General features: G+C 40.4%; 2 protein-coding genes across 2 annotated transcripts in view; both read left to right on the top strand.

Moving 5' to 3' along the window:
• The first annotated feature begins 785 nt into the window (after positions 1-785).
• Positions 786-15,836, top strand: CFI (complement factor I). Its single transcript, XM_009273581.2, has 12 exons — positions 786-853; positions 2,485-2,803; positions 4,125-4,269; positions 5,607-5,785; positions 6,797-6,907; positions 8,489-8,605; positions 9,783-9,821; positions 10,319-10,422; positions 11,064-11,179; positions 11,920-12,194; positions 13,317-13,418; positions 15,398-15,836. The coding sequence occupies exons 1-12, from the start codon at positions 794-796 to the stop codon at positions 15,613-15,615; spliced, it is 1,785 nt and encodes a 594-aa protein (XP_009271856.1). The 5' UTR covers positions 786-793; the 3' UTR covers positions 15,616-15,836.
• A 1,470-nt stretch (positions 15,837-17,306) lies between these two features.
• The window catches only part of PLA2G12A (phospholipase A2 group XIIA), a 7,007-nt gene continuing 5,393 nt past the window's right edge, over positions 17,307-18,920 (top strand). The window contains exons 1-2 of the mRNA XM_009273636.2: positions 17,307-17,319; positions 18,604-18,696. Of these exons, the coding sequence (XP_009271911.1) occupies positions 17,307-17,319; positions 18,604-18,696 (106 nt within the window). The remainder of the gene's footprint in view (positions 17,320-18,603; positions 18,697-18,920) is intronic.

The following is an 18,920-nucleotide window of genomic DNA, read 5'->3' as shown; positions in this document are numbered from 1 at the left end:
CGCGCTCGGTCCCCGCCCGAGGGACGCCTGGCTGCGCCCGTGATCGGAGCCCTGGTTTGGGTCCGAGCGCGCGGGTGCGATGCCCCGAGCGCCAAACACCGGCGTGAGTGCGCGCTTCCTAGCGCTGCGGAGAAGAGCGAGCGAGCGCCTCTCCCTGCCGCCCCCCTGCCCCAGTGCGGGAGAGCAGTGCTGCTGCCGCCCTGTGGGCTGCACGGTGATTTGGGGAGGGGGTGGTTTGGTTCCCCTGGCTTTAACTAAAGTTTTCCTGGAAACCGGCTTTCAGAAGAGTACTTCGCGCGTTTGTCAAATACTTGAAAATTCTCTATACGAATCGCGTAGCATGACCCTGTAATCCAGCTGAGTACGCGATGGACATCGCACGGATGCGAGCCTTTCTCTCTCTCCGTATGTATGAAGGCATACGTATCTCTTACGTAAAAACACATTTATCTTCTACAATAATCTGGCAAAGATGAGCGCCTACAGTCAGGAGAACCAGCGTGATGATTCCGTCGGTCTCCTCCGGCAAAAGAAAGGAAATGCATATCCTTAATAAGCGCTTCCTTTTAATCATTTACCTCAAGGGCTTTATTTCTGTTACCTTGTCCTGCACTTACAGTAAAACCTGAGAGATCAGATTTATCAGTTAATAGTTGAGGCTCCTGTACTTTATTTCTAAACACACTTTAGAATATTTTACTAATGGTTAAAAATTAAACACAAATCTAACAACTGACATTCAAAAGAATCCCAGCCAGAGGAATTTGTCTACAAAGAGAGAGAAAATTTCATCATGCAAGTGGTCCCGGTTTTCTTGGTTTTCTTGTCTCTCTCTTGGTTTTGTGGATCAGAGGTAAGAATTTATTTTATTGTGGCAGCAGTCTTTTTTTAAAAAAAAAACAGTTAAAAAGCAGTTTATTGTTATAAAAGCAAAACCAGTTGATTTTTTTAAGTTTCCTTTCATAGTATTTGTGTTTCATACATTTGTTTTAGCCCAGCTTGAATGTTTGAAGCTTGCTATTTCTCTTTCATGTATTGATTCTATCTGGGGTTTATGCTAACAGGCTTCTGGAAAAGATTTTAATCGTGATTCTGTCCTAAACCCAATCTGCAAACATGGTTGACCACAGAAAGGTGCTGCAATTTTCCCTGCCCCCCCCCTTTTTTGAGAAGTGAGATTACAGTCTTCTAACACCGTAACATGGTATTTCGTACTGCCTGAAGGTTTGCTGCGGAATCTCTTCTAGCAGAAGTGTCCCAGAGAGTCCGCCTGGGCTGAACGTTCAGCGTGCCCCGAGCCTTTCAGAGAAACCCTTAGATAAAAATCAGCACCTTTTGTTCCTATTCAGCAGAAACGCCTAGTACAATATGGGTGTTATGCCAAGCTGGATCTGGCTCACAGTTTGGATTCTACTGACCTGAGAACAGCAGGAAGAATTTAGTAAGATTATACAACCGTTAAAAGGGGGTTTATTGGATTAAATTCTGTCCAAACAACATCCCCGCTGACATTACTATGGCCAGGATTTCTTCACAAGAACTTTAAACTTCAGCTCTGTTGATTCAGTTGACCCAGTCAAAGCTGATAAATCACATTTGAGAGCTAACTTTTCCCTCCCGTTTTTATGCGAAGTCCACCCATATATATTTTTCATGTCTCAACATTCTTCCTACCCATAGATCTTAGTAAGCAAAAGCACTCAGCCAGCAACAAAGTCACCAGAGAGCTGCACAAACGCAGGTGTAGAGTCACTCACCTAGAGGCAGTGGGAGGGGGTGTAGAGTCACTCACCTAGAGGCAGTCGGACGGAGGGTCAGAATCTGTACTCGCAGTCCAGCGATGACCAGCAGCCACATTGCAAATCCACTGCTGTGCAAGATACAGGAAAAGAGCTGATAAGGAAGGGCACTTAATTTTCAAATTTCTTTAAGAAACTTGTTACTTCAGCAGTCACAAGGTGAAACAATTAATTTTAGACTTCTTTCCTTCTAAGTAGTTCATAAATATTTACAGGTGATGTTTAAACCCAAAGCCAACAAAGCCAATAAAAGTCTCAGAAAAAAACAAGTTGCTAATTTTTTTATTTTTCTGGTGTTTAAGTCCCCTTATGTTTTGATTTGCTTACAATCCCATTGCTGTGGTGTGTTATAAACCATCGGCTTAGAAAATATTTATCATCTGCTGTGCAATTCAGCTCAAGTTTGAAGAGTAAAGAGTGTATAAAGTTTGTGGGAGACCAGTAAGAGTGCAGATCACCCCACGTGAATGATCCAAAAGGAAAAAAAAAAGTTCGGAAAAACTGAGAAAGATGAGGTGGCCAAAGGCAAGGGAACAAACACTATAAATGATATTTAGCACCTTTGTGCTCGTAAGATAGGAAAAGGCTTATGAATGAACACTTTGTTGAGGTCAGTAAGGGCATCTGCAGAACTCGGTGCAGTTCCTAGTCTTACTCCCTTTTTTTTTATTTTTGTGCCTTGCAGAATGCAGCATCTAATGCTGAAGAAAACCAGTTTCAGCAGGTTGAGCCTGCCCAGCCAGCTGAGCAAGACACATACCTCATAGGAGAATGCTTAAGCAACCAATACACACACAAGTCCTGTGAGAAAGTTTTTTGTCACCCATGGGAACGATGCGTGGAGGGAAAATGCCTTTGTAAGCTTCCCTACCAGTGCCCAAAGAATGGCTCTTCGGTTTGTTCTACCAATGCAAAGTACTTCCATACTTACTGTCACCTGAAGAGCTACGAGTGTCAACGTCCCGAAGCAAAGTTTCTGCACAAGGGAAAATGCATGTCTGAAGGTATTAACACCTCCCTTTCCAAAATGTACCAATCAGTCATTTGTGGCCAAGGAGATGCTTACTATCTACAGCTCAGAAAGTCTGTTCATTTCCTTGCACTAGTAAGAACATGAAACAGAAAATGAGAAGTCATTGAAAATGGGCAGTATCTGTTGATTTTCATAAAAATAAAGTGATTGACAGGCCCAGGTCACCCTGCTGCTGGTAGGTTGCTCAAATCAGGTAGAAAGGGAAGAACTAGACATAGGAAAGAGCTCAAAGGTTTCCAAGCAGAGTGTTGACTATGGTGGGAGGCACAGCGGGAGAGAGCCTGCTGAGAACATTAGCAGAGAGGGTATCTTCTGGAGAGGGACAGACCTCACAGGAGCAAGAGTCCAAGGAATGGAGTCAAGCTGCTGAGGTGTGTGTGGGAGTGCATGGGGAGAAGGTAAGCCATGTTCACCACAATCACCTTCACGCCGTGGATTTCATCAAAACAGAAAGCTATTGCCCTGCAAACCAGTGACGGTTTGTGCACTGACAAGCAGCTGTTTGTTCTCTCCTGCTTTTTAGGCTGCACCAGGCTGCTTTGTCAGCTCGACCTCCGTCTTGAGTGCAGGGAGAAATGGCTCCTGCTAACTAGGCGGGTGGCCTCTTTTAGCAGTAGCAGCGGGTGTTTCTACTGGGGTTCCACCCCCACCTCCACTGAACGCAGCAGGAGCAGCAAGCTGGGCCCAGGGCTCTCCTGCCCGGTCTCTGTCCCAGTACCATCCCTCCCTTTCCCCACAGAAGCAGCAGCTCAGCCCATCGCCCTCAAGGTGGCAAAATTCGATTCTGCCTATTCCACTGAAAAGGACCGGAGAGGCTCGGTATGTTCCTGGTGCACTCTCTATATGGCTTCACTAAGTTAAGCTGAGGACCTTAGCTCCACTGTAAACAGCAAAGTTTTGCCACACAGGTAATAGAAGCAGGATCTGGCCATCTCACTTGAAGAGTTACTGGTTGGTTTTCAGAAGTCCTCTAATGAAAGTCATTATACTAAGATGCAACCTTTCCTCGGTAGACCTCCAGGTACTCTTAACATGGTAGGAACCATTACCCTCATTTGTCCTGAAACTGGTATATTTTGAAAAAGTGGCAGGCTCAAAGCCACAAAGTCAATCCTCGGAAAAATCAGGAATAATACCTGAAGCCTCTGATTCCCAGTCTACTGTTCTTTCCATATGAACTTTGGCTGTCAATACAAATTAGTCCTGATTTGTTTCTGTGCTGTCTTTCCACTAGATACATCTATATAGTCTGATTTTATTTGGGGATTTTTTTTATTTCTCTGTTTTTTTAGAAACATTTTCAATCTCTGTGGGCCAAGGAGATTCAAGTTTGCTTCGAGTAAAACCTGTGAATCAAATGAATGACATTTTTGTATGTGATAGTGAGTGGACTATGAATGAAGCAAACGTGGCTTGCAAGCACCTTGGCTTTGAATTGTAAGTTTGGGGAATTTATCTCTGGATAACTGCAAGGGATCTGTAAAAGTAGCGATGCTTACATAAGTGTCAGTCACAGTCCACCAACAGTTAAGACAGAAAACTCACGAACAATATATTGGCTACAATATTCTGATAAAGCTTCTTAAATTGACACCTGAGAGTGAAAGCCAAAACAGATTTCTGTGTTCTTTTACAGATTACAACTATACAAACCATAATTGTTTTACTTTTAAAATAAAGCTGAAGACCAATGCAGAGGTTTTCTCTCAGGTCTGTGTAATGGAAAGTGCATAGATGGACCATCCCCAAGTAGCTCTGAGCAATAACCTGTATGCTGAGAAGTTTCTTACGCTAGCTGATAAGGGGGCACAGCTCTGTTTTGCCACTTGCACCAGCCAGCCTAACAAGAACCAGACCACATTTTTTTTCTTCACCCCTTGTCCCCGCTGCCATTGATTGCTTTGGCCCCAGGGATGGCTGAAGCCACACAGAGCTTGTTCTTTTTCCTGTGACCACACTGATGACCCGAGTTGCACATTCAGCTCCTCATAAGGAGTCAACTCTATATCCTGTACATCATAATTTACACATATACAACTAATTTAACCTAGTCAGGTAGAGCTGCCTCCCCAACCCTACCTGAAGACTAAAAATACTATTGCAGTGCCCTAAATTGTCCCCTCTAGGTGAGAAGCAAGTATTTCCTAGTCTTGATCAGTATCTCTTTAGATAGCAGAGAAGGGTTTGTCCTGGGACAGAGCATTCAGCCCTGGAGTCGCATTGTAAGCCTCTCTAGTTACTTACTTACTCGATCCATATTTCTTTAAGGTAGGGGACACACTATTAGGAGGATACTGCTCAGGTAAAACCAAGGGAGATAAAATTTATTAATGCCAGCCTTGCAGTGGCCTGAGCTTCCTCAATATGCATTGGTTTTGATGACATCAAGGATACTTGACCCCATGCAGGATGGTTTCCAAATTATGGCTCATCTGTGTCCACACAGAGATAGAGATCTGAGGTTACAAGTTTTGCTACATAAGGAGATTTTTCTATCCATGATGATACACAGTGACTGTCATAGAGTTACATATGGATTTAGGGACAGTTCTATGCAGCAACTTGCAAAAATTAGCACTTTGTTTTACTTTTTCTTCTGAAGTAAACATCTCCTACTTACCCCTAGACGATTCCATGGGAAGTCTGCTCTTTTTCTTAGCCGTGACCAAAATTCTTTAACACTGATGAGAATCATATAAATTCTAAACAATAAAAGCAGTGGACAATCCATTGTGAAATGATATAATTTGTTATTATTATTTGTATCTTCACAGAGGTGCTGAATATTACCAAGCCAATTCCAGGATCACAGAATCTGCCTTAGATTCGCTGCACTGTCTGCAAATAACTTGCAGGGGCCTAGAGACAAGTCTTGCTGAATGTCACATAGAGATGAAATCAAGAGGTAGTAATGAGGGATTTGTTAGCCTCCAGTGCCATGAAAATATCAGAGGTTAGTAGGTTTTTTAGTTTTATATCTATTTGGGGTTCTTACGTTTTAAGTTTATTTTAAATAATTAGGACCTAGTTTGCTGAACTCTCAGCCACAGCAAACCTGCACTGAAACCTTTTGCGTTTTTTAAATAATCCTTTTGCAGACTTTAAGACAATTGAGGTAGTCTTGAGTCAAGACAGTCTTGAGTTTATGAGTTTGGAAAATCACTGTTGCTCCTAAAGTACTTTTACAGATGTTTCCCAAAAGTAAATATATTTCACCCATGGTTCTGTTTGTTCCCCCATCCCTTCCAAGGATACCAAGGTATATTGTATCCCACAAGTCTTGTCTCTCCCGGGTTAACTGGTGAGGAGACAGGTGACAACCTCCTACTCACTGCTTTGTTATGAGGGAGATCAATTAGGACACTAGTAGCACTGTAGCCAGACAAGCATGACTATAGTGGAACTGCTCGTGTCTTCTGAGAAGTTTCGGGACTCCTCAGTTTCTCACTGATACAACGGGAATCAAGTCCTTGTTTTGACTTCTAACAGCTTTCTATTCTCTGTAGTGGGCTTTCTTTGGCACTGATAAGCATCAGCCTGAGATGCTGCTGGTTAGGAGAGCTATGAATCATCTCAGGTTTTTCTTATGCCACAGAAGTAGGAGTTCACAGACTCTTGATGACTTCCTTCTAGAGGGGGAACATCCATCATCTTCACCACTTGAATCATTTACAGTGGGTTTGAACCGATCATTTCTGGTTTAGTCCTTGTCTAGAAGAAATGAAGTTCCCTTTTGCCAGGCTACTGCAAGTTGGAGGAGGAAAATAAGTGGTCACATTGAAAGCTTGATGAGAAGGCGATTAAAACAATAAAAGATTCCTATTCACATGACTGGGCCCCAGAATGCCTACTGTTGATAGGCCAAACTGCTGATAGAATAAAATGCCCAAGCAGAGTATTTCCATGGGCAGTTGTGAACCTATAGACGTTTCCACACTAACTTCATTTTCATCGTGCTGCACAGCTTGTTCCGATGGTGAGTTTCATTGTGTCAACAAGAAGTGCATTTCTCTGAATAAAACCTGTGATGGAATCAATGACTGTGGAGACCTAAGTGATGAACTGTGCTGTAGAGGTAATAATTTCCTTTATCAACTGTTTCAAAATCATCTCAGCAGAAAACCACCCCCGAAGAATTTTTACAGTGATGTTACAGCTAAAGTCTCTTTTCCAATAAGTCACTACATTAAAGCAATCAAACCATAGTTTATATATATGCAAATGCAAAAAAAGTAGACATAATGTAATTTTTTGAAGCAGGCAAGTGATCTCTGAGAATGTGGACTTCCTCGGAGGATGAGGAAATACAATGAGATTATTTAGGAGGCTGTATTGATACAAAAAAATGAGCCATGTTAGAATGAAAATGTATTTTCAGTTGGGAGAAATCAATAGTAATTAAACAAAGACACTGTTTTTCCAATGAACTACCTTTAAACCAAAGTAAGATCTCTCTTAAATTTATTACTAATGCAAGATTATCCATAGAATATCTGTGAACAGTTCCTGTCACATTGCTTGTTCATGAGCAGTCATTCTTTCAGCATCTGCAATTCCAGCTGTAACAATTTTTATTAGAAACAAGGAATGGATCTAGCATGACCTGAATGCAGGAGAATACTTTCAGAAATTGGGTTTCAGGTGCCAAACGGTAATGTGGGTTACAAATCCCATCACTATCCCTAAATAACCTTAATTTTGTAGTTTTACAATTGTCAGTAAATTTCACCCGATACTCATGCAAACACAGTCACAGGGATTTTAGAAAAAAATAATAAGAACCTGTGGCTTCATATATTTAGAGGACATTTATTCAGATTCCACTTGACCAAATAGTGCTGTTTCAGCTGTAAGGGTTGAAAACAATGCTTCCTGGAATCAAAAGAAGTATTTCAACTGAGTTCAGTGGTCTTTGGATCATATTGGGATATCTGGATACTTTTAGAGAACTATCTTATGTTTTATTAAAGACATATATCCTTAAATAGTAGATTGACATAAGATTATAAAGTAGCTCAAAAAACCCTGCCATAAATTCAAGCACTGCTTTGCTTTTGACAACATACAAAGTGATCACGAGAATTAAAAGGAAGGCGGTTCTCAGGTGTATAATAACTTTTCACATAATCAAGGATTTTAGAAGAAATAAGTTATTAAATCCAGTATCTTCAAAATAGGACTCTGATTCCTAATCTTGCATTTAGGAATTTAGCTCATTAAAAGCCAGCTTGGACTCTGATTTGGGGGGGGAGGGGAGAGGGGGCGAAATTTGACCCAAGCATCATAAATTCCTCATTTGAGATGATCAGTAATGCTGGCAAAACTGGAGGTCCTTTGGCTGAGGTTGAGTGTGGGCATGTGTTGTGGATGAAACTGGTAAGGAGTGATACCAAGTCTAGAAGTACAGTACTGAACTGGTAACAGAGATCCACATTTTTTTAAGTCCTAAAACTTCAAGATTGTAAAATGAGGAGAGCCAAGTATTCATTTCATTTTACACTTACAGAGCCTGCTTTTGTGACCTATTTATGAACAGCCAGGTCCCCCATAACAAGGATATTATATTGTGTTTATATTTTTAAAAGCTCTCTAGGTATGTGAGGTTGCTGAATCATATGATCCTGTGATTTACATTTGTAATTCTCCTGTGTTACAGAGTGCAGAGACAACAGTTTCCACTGTCGGTCAAATATCTGTATTCCAAATAAGAATGTCTGTAACAAAGAAATGGACTGCCTCACAGGAGAGGATGAAGCTCGAGTTCTCTGTGAAGGTTTCCTTCTGAAAGATGTTTTTGTTTCTTTCCTTTCATTCTGCTCAATTATAACTAGAGACCACACAATGCATATTCTTAAATTATTTAACAGATTAGCAAAACCAAAACGCATGCAAGAATTAGTCTTCCCAACGTTATGTTATGCATAGTAGGAAGCAAAGGTTCTGTAATTTTCCTCCCTTTCCTTCTAGAAAAGAATAGCAAGAAAACTAAAGGAAGGAAGAAACAGATGATGTTTTAGGAGGCTTAAGGCAGATGATGTCTTTTGCTTAACGTGGCCATCTATTAAACTGGTACCCCCTATTTGTGAAGAAAGCGTAGACGGGGCAGGCGGGAATATTTTCCTCACAGATGAGGAATTCAACTAGTTTGTCAATATAATAATTCTTCTGCACTGTTTCCCTCACTGTTGAAAAGATTTTGTTTTGAAATTAGAATGTTTTTCCTTGCTCTGATGAGACACAAAGTCTAAAACCAAAAAGTAAACACTATTGGTAGGTGGTAATTGGTAAAGGTAAACTGAACTCTAAATGTAAATATTATGTCAGTAACATGAGAACAGACCCAATCCTCAACCTCCATTTAGGAACTGAATTCAATGGGCATTTTGTTTGAATAAAAGCTGACAAACCAGATTCAGGAAGCATTTAATTTACCTCTCATGTTGAATACCCTCCCTTACCCTGTTAAAGGAGGCACACAGTACACAACAGCATCATCTAAATTGGAAAAAAAAAAAATCCTGTTACCTAATGCTCCTTTGGGCGTTAGAAAGCTCCAAAAGGTTGATGGGGCAGGAGGAGGAATTTCTGTTGTTTCCTGGTGGAGGAGAACAGGATATCACTTTAGAGGTCAAAAAACAAAAAAAAGGCCATTTCTCAGGGTTTCTTTGCAGAAGTGCTCCCTAGGCATGGAAAGCAGAGTAGATGTCATGTAGTTACGAATGAGTATCTGCTGGATGTAGGTCATTTGTAGGCTGAGGCAGCCAAAGAGCGTCTAGTAGGAAAGGACGCGGCAGGCACCAGGCTGAGAAAGTATTGCTGTGCATGTGAAATGGTGTGCCCTTATGCATTTAAAACATGTACCACGATTTTGGCACACAAACATATATTCAAGTAATAGCACAAATTTAAATGTTTGCCAATATTTTTAGTATTTTGTTATTCTACTACAGGCAAAGACAAAGGTGCTGAAAATCACAGTATGGATGAAGGTAAGTGTAACTAACCCTCCAAAAACAACAGCATACCCTCTGATTAGTGGCTTTCTAGCTACCAGCCAGCTGGCCAGATCCAGAACGCTCAGCTCTTTGGACTTTGTGATTTAGTAGTATACACTCTGGGCTTACTGTTTGTCTCACTTTCCACTAATTTCAAGAATGCCATAATAATTCATCCTGGCTGAGGACCCACATCTGCATGTTTTGGCAACTGGTGGAGGTAAACTCTCAGCAAATCTAGGGGAACTGCTTTAAAATTATTTGCCTGAATGCAAGCAGCAGTGGAAAATGAAAAGAAGTACTGTGATGCCAAGACACAAGCAATTTTCAAAGCAAAAAACAGATGCCAAAATTTTTGGTCTTTGCTTTCCTGCTACTTCAGCTACTGGCATATTCACAGCACTCAGATTTTCAAGATAAAGGTAAATCTGTCTCCAAATAGAAAGAATGGATACCTGAATTCTGAGACACATTTTTCCTTTTTGTTAAAGAAAGAAAAATGATAAAGACACTTCTTCCCCAAGTACCTTGCGGTGTTACAAATCACACGTTAACTCGACGGAAAAGAATCGTAGGCGGAGAGACTGCAAGAAAGGTAAAAAAAAAAAACCTTACCAGATATGAGTTCATTCAGCATCAATTTAAATGGGCATTATTGTCCTTCTGTTAAAACGTACGGAAATAACAAAATCAGCTACAACGCTAATTTCATGTTTTGCAGCAGTAGTGGCATTGCACCGAACAAAAGTAAAGAGAAGCACAATTTATAAAGTAAAATACGGAGTTGCAAAATTGAGCATTACAGTACAAGTACACATTGAAAATGATTCCGCAAAATACTTAATACTATAGCTAGAAGTAACAATTCTGACAAAATGGAATTTGAATTTGTGCCTTTGAAACAGAATACAGTCAAAAATGCTATACTCGATCGTACCAGGTCAGATTCTACATCTGTTTCTCTGTCTACAAGGGGTTTCATGACAGAAAGCTGGAGGGAAGTAGGCATTGCACAAAGTCAGAGGACTGAACAAAATTACTGCATTTTAGAATATATATCCTTTATATCAGATGGAGCCCAATTCACAATTTCTGGATAGCGGATTTTTTATTTACAATCAGATATAGTCAAGGAGATACCTTGAAGTGATACCAAGAAGTGTGTTTCCCTTTATGCACTAAAAATAGTACAATTACTATGATTTCACATCATTTGGGTGTTTGTTGTTTGAATAGGGTGAATTCCCTTGGCAAGTGGCAATTAAAGAAACTGGCAGTGAAGGTGCAACAGTGTACTGTGGAGGGGTTTATATTGGTGGCTGTTGGGTTCTGACTGCTGCACACTGTGTCAGGTAAAACCAACAAACTGTGAAATTATTTTCTTCTTGCAAGGCAGAAAGATTGATTTGGATATTATTGCCCTTCTTAGCTACCTGTTCGCTAATTTCTATTTGCCTATTGAATACACTGACTCACCCGCATTACCGATGGGGAGGATTCAGAGAAAGTAGAATATTTTGGGCAGTGAATAGGAAGATGAAAAAGTAGTGATGAGTTTGAAGAGACACAGCATTCTTCAGTCAGAAAGTAGGCAGGCAGGAAAGGTTCACCGTAACCACTTTGCCTGAAAGGGAGATACAAGGGACCTCCTCTCTTCCCCATCTCTACCTTGAGGAAGCCCAGGATCTGTTCCTGAGAATGTCCCTGGGGTCACATATTCCCCAGAACAAGCAAGAACAGACAGGAAGATTTGCCAGTCCCAGCATCCCATCCACATCTGCTCACTCTTCTTTCACTTGACATCAGAGAGGCATAAACGCCTGCTTTCTCTTTGTCACAGCACTAAACACAGAGGCTGGCCTTTAGTATTTGTTTCTGTGTTAGCTGCAGTACTCAGCAGTGTCATCTGCCTTGCATTTGCTACACTTCAGAAAAACCTGGATATCGAGTGCAGAAAGAAACTCTATGTATATGATATGAATTTTTATTTTAGAGAAACTTTGATGAAATGCAAACATTTACAGCTAGTTGAAATGTACAGTGCTTGTGTTACGTACCAAAACATATTTTATTTCACCGTTTTTTTTTCCAGGGCAAATCGAGTTCATCTGTACCGTGTCTGGATTGGACTGTTGGATACAATACTGTATGACAGAGAGACAGATACTTTCAGACTAAAACAACTGATAATCCATGAAAATTATAATGCATCAACTTACGAAAATGACATTGCTCTGCTGGAGCTGAGAGGTTATGGGAAAGGAGAATGCTCCCTGAAATACAGCACACCTGCCTGTATCCCCTGGTCAAAGTATATGTTCAAGGCTGGTGACAGATGCAAGGTTTCTGGATGGGGACTAGCGAAAGGTATTTGCTTCAGTACTTACTACAAGAATGTATTGTATCAGTCGTTTTCTAATTGTGGCAAGCTTTCATTTTGAAAAGGCTGAAGAGTGGTTGTGCACAAAGCACTCAGAAGAGGCTGAGTACAGAAAATGTAGGCTGTGGTTCCGCATTTGGCTATCACTGTTGGTTCTCTTTTCTGTACTGCTTCCTCTGCTGTTTCAGCCGCTTAGTAAATTGATCTGGAGGACATCCCAGGTTGAAAACTACCCTGACAATAAGAAATGTTCCTTTTGCCAATCTAAGATTTATATTAGCTGTGGAGACCTGGTAACGATATCTAACAAGTGGCAGTTAGTAGCTCACAGTGGCCCACAGTCACAGCCCGTCCTCTGTCCCCTGCCCAAGAGGATTTGAGCTGCAGCCAACAGTTAGGAAACTCGGCACATCTTGTCTCAGCCGTGTTTGAGTTTAACCTGGAGAAGGTTGCACCGAGACAGATAAGCCAAGTGTAATCACGCTTTCAAAGATTTGGGAAGCATTTGTTTTGTATCACAGTGATTACAGCCTGGCGTTGGAGCTACCGCATACTGGTTGCGAGGCTTCTCCTGTCCGTACTCAGTAGCAGTCCATAAAGCAAATGCAAAGTTGGGAATTACTAGCAAACAGACAGAGAACAAAGCAGAGAATCTCCTTAACCTTGTGAATACATAGTTCACCTGTATCTTCAATATCTGGTCCACTCATCCCAAAACGACAGAGTAGAATTGGAAAAAAGGTAACGAGGATGATGAGAGCCACATCTCCATTTCATAGAAAACAATATACCAGTTTCCCAGTGTCTGAAAACCTTGATATGGAAAACGCAGAAAAAAACCTGAGGAAGACAAGGAAAGGGAAAGGGTGAAAATGTCACAAAATGAAAGTACTGTATTTAACACTGCAATTAAACTACTCTGCTTTTATATGGGCAGCGTACTGCAATTTATCTGGGGTGTTAGTGGCAGTTTAAGGTATCTGGTTTATAATATTGAAGATTATATTCTGTAGATAAGCAAATATATAACTTTCAATTTATGATATTAAAAGTGTCTAATATGTGCTTACCATTTTTTATTTAGAAAAGTTTATTCTTTTCTTTTCTAGGTTATACCAAACAATATATCCTCAAGTGGGGCAATGTTAATTTATTTCAGAATTGTTCTGAATTGTATCCAGGACGATTTTTTAAACAAATGGCATGTGCAGGCAAGCACCAATTTTCTTACTATAATTTCCCTACCATCAAACCCACTGTTTATAAGGCCAGACATACTGGCTGGGAATCTTTTAGACTTGTGAAAGACAATAAACTGATTGCCACGGTATTGCCATTAGCAAAATGCTAGCCATTGGAGCCTAGATGCATCCAGCATTATATATCTATTTATAAACAGAGTTAAGATGACAGTATGCCAAGTTTCTATGATTATGTGGGCAAATTTCGGCATGCAGTTTGGGTTAAGTTTTCTAAATACACAAGCACTTTACAGCCCACTGAACTTCCTACCTTTACTATATTTGATTCTGATTCAGCAACATATTTAAGCAAATGCCTGTCTTAGAGCACATCAGTAGTCCCGTTGACTAGAATGTGACTATTCATCCGCTTAGAAATTTGCCTCTACCACACTGCACGCCAGGAAAAATACAATTAACTTTTCAAACTAAGATTAGTCTGGCCAGGAAACTGGTTGTCACTCCTAGTACTAAAATAAGGATTTTGAATACACATTTTGTGCTTCTCAAGTAACAAAAGGTATTGCCAAATACATGACTAAAAGAGCAATGAGTATTCAACTTACAGGACAGACAGTTTCAAATGTTCTTTAAATCAAAAAGTAAAGGCAATATTTAAACAAACTACTTAATGAGAAAAATAAAAACTGCATATAAAAGCCAAATGATTTGTGGTAAATTCAGCATGACATCTATAAGATACTGGGTTTGTCTACTGTGCAAGTTCCGTAACTTATCTCCTTGATCTTCAATGTATTTCAAGTGATCATACTTTACCAGGAGGGAACAAAGACAGGATCACATGGGACAACATCAGAAAAGGGGTATCTGGGGTTAGCCTCCCCTCCCTGATGAAAATACAAGCTTTGGCTAGTATCCACGGGAGGTAGTTATACAAGCAAATATTAATTAAACTGAGTAAAGGCAATAAAATCTTGTTTTATAGGATTAGTAATTCCAATGCTGAAAAGTTCACAAAACTCTTTCTCAGTAATGCAGAGGTTCAAGAAAGAGGTTACATTTTAAAAAACTTGGAGACTCGCGCTTAGTACGGGTTCCTTCATACTAGGTCAGTCAACCAAACAGAAAAGTGTAGTAAGGGTGTTAGAAATTAATAAACTTTTACTGAGTATATAGGACAAAGCATAGGTCATATTCTAGCTCTGTAGCAGTGCTTCTGTTTATATCGCATCCTTCACGCTTAATTCATTTTTTCACAAGCACTATATTAGCTGAATTGCAAACAAGTAGTTCCGTAAGCACTGAAATTTAGAAAGAGTGCTGGATCTTGTGCCTCAGGGCCGCTATCTGGTGTTGCAAAAGGTCCACACTGTGACCGGGACCTTGCAGTGAAGGCACTTAACAGACAGTTGCTCTCCCTCCCATCCCAGCATTCACATGCTCTCCTTCTTGTACCTGCCCACCTATTTTCATAAAGCTGGTAGAGAAAAGAATTCCGAGGTCTCTGCCTCTCTGTACAGCTCTGTACAGATGAAACTGGCCAATGAATTATTGGGTAGAGAGGACACCAAAGGCAGACATGCAGGCATACATATATTACGGTAGCTTCATTTCCATAGGAATCAGCCTACAAACCTTTTTACCTTTTTCCTCCCGCTTTTGTTGACTATTTATGAGCTGCTACTAATGATATAATAGGTAATACGGCTGAATTCGTCTCTATTGCATAGGGTAAAACAAGACTCACATCACTGACATCAAAGCAAATGAGGAGAATTTGGGCCAGCCACAAATGTAAAGAGAGGCCCCGCACTTAAAAAGAAACGAGCAGTAATAGACCGAAGAGGTTAGGAACCTCCTTTACTGGTGACCATTAGGCAATCATCTGTCAGGAAGCAACAAGGACCTGAAAAACCTCCTGAGCTCTGTTTTGTGTGCTAGCTTGTATATGACCTTATTTTTCCTTTTTATTTCCTCTTTTGCTTCAGGTACTTATGATGGCTCCATAGACAGTTGCAAAGGTGATTCGGGAGGACCCTTGGTCTGTTTTGATGCAGAAAATGTGGCATATGTCTGGGGTATTGTGAGTTGGGGTGAGAACTGTGGGGAGGCTGGTCACCCTGGCGTGTATACAAAAGTTGCCAGCTATTATGATTGGATTAGCCATCATGTGACAAGGAGTCTCATTTCACGGTATAATATCTGACGCTCGGAAAATTAAATACTTCCTTCTTATCACCCATGCAAAAATGAACACTAGTCCTTTTTTACAATCAGCAGCCATGTAACTTAGCAACAATTAGTACAAATGTTTAAAGAATATATTCTGAAAATTCTTAACACTCTATGAATACCAGAATTTTGCAGAAGCCTGTAGGAAGATAATTTTACAGTCACATGAGTCCGCAGCAAAAGTCTCTAATAAAAGCAGGGAAATTAAAATATCTTTTTCTTGTTGTTACTTTGGTTTTTTTCCACGTTTCACATTGCATTTCAATTGCGGTTGTTTATTTAATTTAAAAAGCAGTGGTTGGAAAATGACTGCACTGGCAGTATGTGAACTTCACGGAAAGGACAGCAACCAGAGTACTTTAAAGAACTTCCATCATCTCAAGGTCTAGGTCACTAGAAACTGTCAGGATGGTGCCTTGCTTGGCAGTTGATTCCTTAGGCTTACTGCAAAAGTAGACTTCAGCCCATCTATTAATTGGCAGCCTGACTATGATCATGAGATTTGTTGTAATAGAACAATTACCCAGATAATAACTGTTTGGTGGTAGTTTTTTCAGCTACAAACTCAGACAATTTTTATCTAGTTAATATACCTCATCTGATCATCTAGTTGGGGCAATTTTTGTAGCTCTAAGTTTTATTAATTTAACTGCAGCTGGTCACAAACAACAAAGGAATTTTAAAACTTGAATCTTCAACTTAAATAAAAAGCATCTTTACTATCTTAAGTTCTCTGTGTATGTATATATACATTTCTGGTATCCAACAAACTCTTGGCATCAGATAGGGTTTTACCACGTGTGTATATATCTATATATTTATACACACACACACACACAATTTATATAAAAATATATAAAAATTAAAAGTCTATTATACATAGACTTAATTCTACAAAACCAAGTTACAGATCTAAAGTTAAAAATTAATACTGTCAGTCATAAATCCCCCCCACCAGATTCTCAAATTAGCACAAGCTTCCTACACCAATATACAGAAGCATGAAACAGTAATGCCAAGAGAGAACATCCAGGGCCTGATCCTGCAATGTGCAGTCAGGGGAAGTTTGGCTACTGCCTTAACTGACCCAGAACTGGACAAAGACAAGGGGCCATCAACAAAACTGGAATGATTAAGCAGAAAATCCTTCTGCTTTCACCGGTCCTCGTGAGGAAGTTCTGCCCACATGATAATCAGTAAGCACAGCCCAAAGGACCACTGCGTAAACTACACATTTTTAGACAGCAGTAATGGTGCCTGCTATAAGAAAATGTCGGTCTATACCTAATAGTCTCACATTCAGCAAGAGTTATGCACAGAAAGTGTGCATAAAATTTTTTGAAAGTACTAGAATTTGGTTTGTGGATTGGTACCCTCAACACAAACCTGTCAAATATCTTCAGGACCATCTTGGTCAGTTCTATCAAACTGCTCAATAGTTTTAGAACATACTTCACTGTATTCTAATTTACAAATGTTTTTAATACCTATTTTACTTTAGTCCTCTCAATTAATTATCCTGTTGAATAAATGGCCTATGTTCACACAACACAGTTGTTGTGGTGGTGTTTTTTCTATAATTCACCATAGTCTGCTTCAGACAACATTTTTACATTTTCACAGACTTTTCTTCATCTTCCAGTCTCGTAAAAAACCCACGTCAGCATGAATTTGTCATGTAAAGACACTGTCAATCACCAGTAACTAAAGTAAAGGTACAAATTACTTCTCTTAAACCCCCCCCCCAACAAGGCTTGATATTTAGGAAAGCATTTAAGTATATTCTTATACAGAAATTATTTTGCTGAATCAGGATCTTTGTAAAGTAATCACAGGGAAAAGCTGGACAGGTGTAGGAAGAGCTCCCTCTTTTGTTTGACTTAACTTCTGTAAAGAACTTTTTCCACCTATTTCTTCAGTTAACTACAAATAATATTAAATGCTGAGGCTGAAAAGAAAAAATACAGTAGAATATTTACCATGTATCTTTCTGCTCTGCCTGTTGATCTGGAAGTCTCTCAGTTTTCCTTCCATTTCCTGAGTTTTCCTTCCATTTCTTGTTCTTCTTTACAGTTAACTTTGTCCTGAAGCCCTATATTACTGTGTTCTGAGGGATTCCACACGTCTTAAAACAGAGCTTTCATTACAAAAATTAAAACAATTTCCACATGGTTCCACTTTAGCTCATCTGTGAAGCATCTAGAATTTAAATAGAAAATTAATAAAAATTTTATAATTAAAAAACCCCCACAAAACAAACAGGATGTTTAGCAAGCAAGCTCATTTTGGTCTGATTTTTCTTTTCAGCAAATCAAGACTGAGCTTTTAATGTTTAATAGAGATACTTTCATTTTGCCCTCTTTTACAGCCCTGTCTTGCACATTTGATGATGTTGCCTGAAACTGAAACTGAATCACTCACATGTGTAAAGGTCACTGGATCAGTCTCCTTCACATTGAACATCATCATAAAATTAGGTTAAAATTTTAACACTTCAAGTACATATTCCCTACTGCATTTTTTTTGACTTCTAAACGAGTGTGCTCATTTAGAATACAAGTTCTCCCAGACTGCACCAAAGGAGAGCAGTATGTGGTTTTGGGCACGCTCCTCCCATAGGCAGCGTTTGCTCTGAGCCACCACACTAACCAAGCCCCGATGCGGCTGGCACGAAACCTGCTCTTCCTTCCATTCAGCCCCACGGCCGCAGTATCTCAATGGCTGGCTAGAAAAATCAGCCTTTCTGTCTTTCCTCCAAAATGCTATTGCCGTCTCTTTCACATTTAGCAACGCCAAGTTCACTGCTTCTAACACGGTCATCAAATTAGGGTTTTCCAACTAAAAAAGTCCTGGGGTTTCGTATTGTCCGATAGCACCGGTTCCTCCCAGGGCCCTGCTCAGCCAGCACCACCGTGCCACACAAAGTGGCAGCCAGCTGCTCTCCCGGTTTCTATCTGGACAGGTTTGGAAAAGGTCCCCCCACGGAACAAGGGGCACCGTGACCTGCTGGAGGCGGCGGCGTTTCTCCTCTTGAAACAGCCCGTGTCGCAACGCGGTAGGTGCTAGGCCGCGTTTCGCAATGCCTCCTCTTGCCATCTGTAGGTGGGGGAGAAAGGCTCTGCCCGACTTTCCCCCTTTCCCCCCTCAGAGCCATCGCTGATTTTTCTCTCTCTGACCCACCCCAACCCCTCTCTCCGACAGGTGACTGTCGGCAGTAGCCCAGGAGAAGGCGTTTTGGCCGTAGGTGGCTCGCAGCCCCGCTCCAGCCGTACTTTCGCA

The sequence above is a fragment of the Aptenodytes forsteri genome, unplaced genomic scaffold (assembly GCF_000699145.1).
Source record: "Aptenodytes forsteri isolate BGI_AS27 unplaced genomic scaffold, ASM69914v1 Scaffold93, whole genome shotgun sequence".
Classification (NCBI taxonomy): Eukaryota; Metazoa; Chordata; class Aves; order Sphenisciformes; family Spheniscidae; genus Aptenodytes; species Aptenodytes forsteri.
This window is presented reverse-complemented; position numbering and strand designations above follow the sequence as displayed.

What these genes read in the sequence shown, in the direction of transcription:
- CFI (XM_009273581.2), top strand. Translation starts at nt 794, where the DNA reads ATGCAAGTGGTCCCGGTTTTCTTGGTTTTCTTGTCTCTCTCTTGGTTT. An exon ending in CTTGGTTTTGTGGATCAGAG is followed by an intron (nt 854 to 2,484) that starts GTAAGAATTTAT and finishes TGTGCCTTGCAG; the next exon opens with AATGCAGCATCTAATGCTGA. An exon ending in AAGCACCTTGGCTTTGAATT is followed by an intron (nt 4,270 to 5,606) that starts GTAAGTTTGGGG and finishes GTATCTTCACAG; the next exon opens with AGGTGCTGAATATTACCAAG.